The sequence below is a fragment of the Parasteatoda tepidariorum genome, chromosome 5, assembly GCF_043381705.1.
Source record: "Parasteatoda tepidariorum isolate YZ-2023 chromosome 5, CAS_Ptep_4.0, whole genome shotgun sequence".
In the NCBI taxonomy this organism is placed as follows: Eukaryota; Metazoa; Arthropoda; class Arachnida; order Araneae; family Theridiidae; genus Parasteatoda; species Parasteatoda tepidariorum.
In genome coordinates this window covers 93,338,549-93,346,363 of record NC_092208.1, presented here as the reverse complement: position 1 = coordinate 93,346,363, position 7,815 = coordinate 93,338,549, and the positions used below count along the sequence as shown (strand labels likewise).

Here is a 7,815-nt window from a genome sequence, read left to right as displayed (position 1 = left end):
CACTTCTCAATTAAATATTATCATGTTTTTAGGGCATGAATCTGAATTGAACAACCTGATAATGCTCACTCTGGTTATTTTTTCCGCTTTTAAAAGCGCTATATGTTAAGCACACCTCATGTGACATTTGCCATGTGACATTTTTAGCAGCAATCATTGGTCGATTTTCTAACGTTGCCATTCGGGGAGTTGTAATGAGGCTTTTTTTTGGTGCCGTGTAAGAGAAATATATATATAGATAGATACTTCTTTGACTTCACTGCTTGTTTCCACTTAAGAATTCCAAAGCTTAAGGAAAATTTGATGCAGATGTATAGTTGTTCTTTATTTATCTTCTTAAAATCATTTTAACAATAATCTCTGGAGTATGTAAAAATAAATAATAAAATTCAATAAATACGAATAATAAAATATAATAAATTCCAATAATAAAATTCAATCAATCTAATAAATAATCAATAAATTCTGAATTTTGATTTCTCCCCGTATAAAATTGTGCTAACTAATATTTTTAAGTTTACGATAAAAAGTTAATATTGAAAGTCTGAAATCTTATTCTTTTACATGTAGCATGACTTTCTTGATGGCACTTAACTCCTTTGCTGATTGGTATCCAAGTTTGTCGGTTTAAAATAATAAAATTAATAATAAAATAAAAGTTCAGTAGGAATATAAAATTTGACTACAACTTAATTGAAAGCATTATTAGTTATCTTGTTCTTCCAAAAGCTGCAGATATACCGCAATAATGAGGAAAAATGCCTTGAAAAAAAAAAAAAAGATTAGTAGTAATACGATATGCATTTCTAAAGACACAAACCACAACTATGATATTTCAGAACGAAAATTTATAGTTTTATATGAAATGGTAAACACAAATACTTTAATTTTTAAAGGTAAATGCCGAAAGGAAAATCCATGCTTGTTTGTTTTTTTTTGTTCTTGTATTGTTCGTAGAAAGAGAATAATGAATTCATAGAGGAACCTTTCTTCAAAACAGGCCATCCGCAGTAGTCTTCAAACTGATTGTAAATGTCATGGAGTGTCTGGCTCTTGCAATATCAAGACTTGTTGGAGAGCATTGCCGAGGCTGTCAGAGATAGGAGAACGTTTGAAAAGAAAATACTATATAGCCACAGAGGTGAAACAGCGCCAAATCGGATCGAAACATAAACTTTTACCAGCCAATGGCAAATTGTCGATGTACCAAAAGAATGACTTGATCTTCGTCGCGAAGTCTCCAGACTATTGTCTCAGAGATGACAGAGTTGGATCGATCGGTACTCGTGGGAGGTAAGATTTTTTTTTTTTTCATTAAGAGAATTGTATTTTATAAATAAGTTTTCTAGTTAGATGCTACTCATAACCCACTGCGTTGCCTACCGTACATAGCAGGAAAGAAATTTGAACGTTCAAAGCCACATGAACCCTGCATGTCATTCGTGTAAGCATATCTTTGGTGATTTTGGATCCTCTCTCTAAAGACAACATTACAATCTCATCCCATGTGCTTACGCAAGGGTTTGTGCTTTCTCAATTTAAACGGAATTTTTTCCAATTTGGGGACTTAAGTGTCTTACGTAAATGTTGCCCACAAACCCTTTGCCTATTTAAGTACTTATGCAATATTTGAGCCATCTCCACTATACTTTTTCTTTTTGTTCGCAATTTTTCCTCACAATACCATGGGCCTTCATCTTTTTCTTTTGCCTTCTGGTGCATATGTCAATACGACTGATAGAATTGTATCCAGAAGCTTTCTTAAAATGTGGCCGATTCACTTTAACCTTCTTCTTAGCTTGTTGTTCTTGCTGTGTCTTGGTCTGAGTTTGAAATAATTGGTGGCCATAATATCTATACAATTTTTTTCAAGCATCTATATTTCCACGTATCTCATTTTTACATTTGTTGTTGGGTTATTTTCCATGCTTTAGTTCCACATAAAAATGCATTTTTTGTAACGTTGAATAAAAAAACAATAATTTTTTCTTTAACATTAAAATATTTAATTTCCAGACTTTTTATAACTTTTAAAAGAATTTTATACTTTTAAAATTCTTACGATTGACTCAATATCAGTTATCCTTTTCTTGTCCCTAGCTTTCTATAATCTGTTAGCACAGTAAAGACACGAGTTACTCAAAAATTGACGGGTAGCTCATTGTGCGACGTAAAAAAAGTACCTACCAGCCAAAAATTGATGCAAACCGGACATTAAGAAAAATCAAGAATGGAGCCTACGACAAACTGTTAAGTACCCTCTTGCAGTAAATGCTAAAAATATGCATGACCTCCAGTACCGTCTTTACGCATGGGCACACCCGGGCAGTTCCCGGGGGGGGGGGGCTTGAGAGTCCTAATTTTTATAAGTTGTATTAAAAATAAAACTAATAATGAACAACATTGCCTTATGTATTTTTCGAAATAAACATTGTATTAAGTGTGCATTTTTTTCTACAAATAGTAACTCATTATCATTCAAACACCAATAATTTGAATAGTTTATCACCAAGAAAACTTAAAAAGGCAACCAAAAATTCGTGAAAAGTTTAGGTACATTGAAAGATGTTTTAACAACAGTTTGACGAAATAATTCATACTTTTCGAATTTTTTTTTTTGATTTTTTATACCTTTATGTTTATTCAATTTAATTATTTTAATTAACTTCCATAGTTTTGAAAATTATTTTATTGGTTGAGGATTACAACTGGTTAGCATCTCATTTTTTTTAAACAAAACTATGCATAGCTTTAGTTGAGTTTTTTGCGTAATCATAACGTGTTTAAATTTGTCAAAATCATTGCATCATATCTTAAAAATGATTTATTTTATGTATGTGAAGTTTTCTTAGTTCGTTTTTAAATATTATGGCATGCTATATGGATCTGAAATATTTTTGTGCCCGGGGGCCCTGCATGCCATAAAGACGGCCATGATGACCTCACTCGACAGAATTTTAACCGGAAGAGAAGGAGAAAAGGAAAGGATGCAGTTTTTTACGCTGAATCAAATGGCACCAATTCCGGATAATCGAACTAGTTGACTAATTATAAGGGTTTTCTACACAAATAATACTTTGTACTTGAATCCATTTACGCATCTGACAATGCTATACTGCTGGCCACCGTAAATACAGCACCCTAAAGGATGCATGCAAATAACATGAAACTTACAACATGCATTAGAGGAGGTGAGATATGCAAATGATTAGAATTTTAGCGCAGACGCACATTACGTGCGCCTGTGTCGCCACTTCAGAGCGCTATTTAATGCTTGGAGATTTCGACGATTTCAAGTTCGGCAATTGTGTTTTTCTGTGGTTTTTTCAAAAAAAGATCAATTATGCCTCGTAGAAAACAGCGATCATCTTCTGATCAAGTATCCGAGTTCGACAGAGGAACGATAGTGGCTTACCGAGATTGTGGATTATCTTTCAGGGAAATCAGTAGTCGTGTTGGACGAAACCAAACAACTGTAATGCGGATATGTGATCGTCGGTTGCAGGAGGGAACGACGGACCGACGTGTTCGATTGCATCCACCTCAGTGCACCACTTCACGTGATGACAGGCGAATTGTGCGNTCTTTCAGGGAAATCAGTAGTCGTGTTGGACGAAACCAAACATCTGTAATGTGGATATGTGATCGTCGGATGCAGGAGGGTACGGCGGACCGACGTGTTCGATTGCATCCACCTCAGTGCACCACTTCACGTGATGACAGGCCAATTGTGTGCATGGCAGTGACTGATCGCTCAGTTGCCTCACAAACCATAGCACAGCACATTTAGTCTGTAACGCATCATCCAGTGTCTGCGCGTACCATTCGACGCCGTTTACAGCATAGAGGTCTACCCTTGACTCAGAACCATAGACGTCTCCGCCGCCAATGGTGCGATGAAAGAAGGATGTGGACGACAGAATGGATTGAAATTGTCTTTATTGACGAGTCACGCTTCTATCTGCAACACCACGATGGCCGTATTCGAGCCTGGAGACACCATGGAGAGAGGATGCTGAGCAGCTGCATTGTGCACCGCCACACTGGTCCTGCACCGGGTATTATGGCATGGGGCGGTATTGGATATCACTCTCACACTCCTCTAGTACGCATTGCCGGTACTTTAAACAGTCAGCGCTACATCTTCGAGGATCTGGAGCCAATTGTCCTTCCTTACCTTCAGAGCTTGCCCACAGCCATATTTCAACAGGATAATGAGCGACCACACGTGGCACGCATTGTCCAAGGGTTCTTCGTCACCAGATTGAATTGCTTCCCTGGCCAGCTCGCTCTCTGGATCTTTCGCCGATCGAAAACATATGGTCCACGATTGCTCAATGATTGACCCAGATTTCATCTCCAGCTGTCACACCAGATCAACTTTGGCAACGTGTGGTAGCTGCTTGGTTTGCTGTACCCCAAGAACACATCCAAAATCTCTTTGAATCAATGCCGAGACGTGTGGCAGCGGTGATCTCCAACAATGGCGGCTACTCTGGCTACTGATTTTGGCAGGAACCACACTTCGCAGAAGTGTATAAATTTAATCATTTGATACTTGGTCAACATGTTATCTACAAAGTGAATTTTGTTGTGATATCTAATCTCTTGTCTTTCTTGGTGTTGCAATTTGGGTGGCCAGCAGTGTATTTAAACACATGAGGCAATGTATTTCTTTATGTGGAATTAGATGAGACTAAACATGAGTCAATAGTTCAAAAGTTGCAAGTGTTTTTATGTACAGTACGCATAATAGAAAAACAGACCACCCTAAATAACTTTTCATATGATGATCACGTTCTAGGATTAATTCATAAGGGTTACTTAAATATGCTCATTAATTAATGCAGACGATATTTTAAGTTACGAAATCAGACACAAAAAAGTGCTTCCCCTGAATAAATATACTTTCTTTCCCGTCGGATTCTGATTTGTAACCCCCAAAATATATGGGGTATCCGCAATCTGGGAAATGTAGGTCCCAATAGTTTGATCGGGAGAGCGGTCCTAAGTTTGAACCCCTTAACGTTAATTTTTTATTTTACGTAAATCTCTATATCTAGAAAGCTATTAAAGCGAATTGAAAAATTTTGCTCTCTATAATAAAATCTCTCTGTCGAAAGATAATAGCATGCAAAAAATAACTTTAAGTAAATATTTATTAATTTTTTTAATCATATTCGGAAAATTTTTGTACTGAAACAATTTTTACATGACAAAATACAAAATTTGTGAGAAATCGATCGAATAGTTCCTGAGAAATCGAATTTTAAGGTTATCTGCCTTTTTTAAAATTTGATTCTTCACATAATCGTTTGTTTATAAAAGAGTAGGAAAGAATATCTCCATTCTTCTCTTAAGAATAAAACCGATTAAACTTATTAGTTTTATTTCAAACAGCATTATCAAAACAGTTAGAAGCAGACTCCAAAAGGGACTTACCCAATATTTAATCGAATTTCAAAATAGGTCTTACGAATATTTTCCCTTAACGTAAAAATATGAACATCACGAATTTTTGAAAGAAATATATTGCTTTCTTATAAAAAAAATGACATCTATAATTTTTATATAAAAAGAAGTTTTTAATAAAATAGGAAAGAAAAATTTACTTTTTATTTATTTATTTGTACTATATATATATATATATAATTTGGTTAACATTAGAAAAAGGAATGTCTCAAAAATCAAAAATAAAATTTATAAATTTCATTTTCANATATATATATATTTAAAACAGTAAGGAAAATATTATTTGTATACCAAATGGAGCGTCGGCTAACGATTTGCTGGTCTATAATTTAAAATTGTTATTTTTGAACAAAATATGAAAGTGCATATAATGTTTTGAAGTATAAATTACAATAATAGTTTGTAGATTTCTAATTATTGAAAATTTAATGGCATTGTACCATATCTAGTAACGGATTTGTCAACGTGGAATTTGACCATACTTCAACGTTAGAGAAATACAACTCATGATTATTTTTTTTTTCTTACATTTGATACTTCCTGAAAAGTAAATTACTAATCACCATAATGAGAAAGTAATTCTTCAAGATTCATCATTAGGAAGAATTAATTAGCTTACCTGTTATTTCACGAATTGCAATGACCTTCTAGGTGGTTAGAAGTTAACATGAAAGCTACCCGAAGTATTAATCACCAATTGAGCTGAAATTTTTTATGTAAATGCATTTTAAAGTTAATGTTAAATGAACGTTCTTCTGTTAATTTCGAAATAGTTACTGAAGTAATTTAAATCACCCAATTTTATCGCAAATATGACACCGATTTCAACTTGGGAAGCAAAAAAGCACTATTTGGCTGTTAAAAAGTGACTTCATTTAAGAATATTTTTTAATTCAGTAACAAGGCGTTTTAGAACTGTTTTATCGTTACCAATTTAAAAGAAAGAATCGAAAAGAATACGCCATATCATAATAATAATAACTATCCTAAAATTAGCATTAAAAGTTTACCACAACTTTCAAGTTATTTGTATAAAACAATTTATTATTTAAAAAGTTTCTCAACATTTCTAATTTTATTAAAATTGGAAACGTTTAAGAATAGTTGTATTTTATAATATCGTTTGTTTAAAAAAATCGTTTGCTTTTTTTTTTCGCTTAAGAGCATAATCTGTTTTTAATAAAATAAGGTATTAAAAACAATTTTTAATAACAATTTTTAATAACAATAACAAAACATAAACAGTAACAAATATAAACAATATGAAACTCTTTCGCAGCAATTATTAGGAAGCTATACAAAGTTTAAAACCTAATAATTAGTTAAATGGATGGAAAAAGTTGCAAAGGAAGAGAAATACAAAAGCAAAAAAAGTTACGATGGGGCGTTAAGATCGCTCGAATTTCCATCAGTTAAAACTCCTTCCAAATCTTTGCAATGAGCCAGTAGCTTATTTCTGGGCATGTCTTTTAGACCAAAAATATTATACAAAAAGCTGAAATAATTACTGTGAGTATTTAGCAAATTATATCTGGTTTCCAAGGCATTTATTGCTTGATCTATAGTGTGAAAAAAAGTATATTTTATATTTTTGATTGAGGTCTTGAACGGGTTCATCCGGGGCCTCATACAAAAACGTTCTTGTTTTGCTTCTGACACGATGACGTGGTGTGGTGGTTTCGAAATTAGCTTCCTCGTCAATCTCTGAAGCAAGCTCGATTGCTTCTAAAATGATGCTTTCAAAAGTTTCATCTGATCTCAGGTTTTTAAGGAAGAGTTTGCAGTTGCTAATCATGCCAATAGCTTGTGACATATCAAAATTTACAGTTTGCAAAAATTGGTGATGGGGTTAATATGACTCAAAATTTTGTACCAGATCACAACAGAGCATATACATTTGAACTGCTTCAAATTATTTAATAATCCGCTAGCCTCGTCTCTGATCATATTATCGATTTCTGAATCTTCATATATGCTGTACAAAACATCGTGAATTGGACCAATTTGAAACCACAGAGCTTTTAATGAGTTGACTCGACTTTCCCATCGCGTATCACTCAATGGTTTTAGGGTGTAAGTATCAATATATTTCCGTAATATTGCCCAACGAAAAGAAGAGGAAGAAAAAAATGTATATAACTTTTGAACAATATTGAAGAAGTTGGCTGCCTCAAAAGAGGATTTTGCCATATCGTTTACAACCAAATTTAGCGAATGGCTGCTGCATGGAACATAAAATGCTCTGGGGTTTATATTTCTGATTCTTGTTTGTACTCCCGATTTTTCTCCTCTCATATTGGAACCATTGTCATACCCTTGACCGCGCATGTTTTCTACTTTAAG

General features: G+C 33.9%; 1 protein-coding gene across 1 annotated transcript in view; it reads left to right on the top strand.

Moving 5' to 3' along the window:
• The window catches only part of LOC107446521 (protein Wnt-11b-2), a 68,034-nt gene that overhangs the window by 57,424 nt on the left and 2,795 nt on the right, over nucleotides 1-7,815 (top strand). The window contains exon 4 of the mRNA XM_016061200.4: nucleotides 1,001-1,293. Coding sequence (XP_015916686.1) covers nucleotides 1,001-1,293 — 293 coding nt within the window. The remainder of the gene's footprint in view (nucleotides 1-1,000; nucleotides 1,294-7,815) is intronic.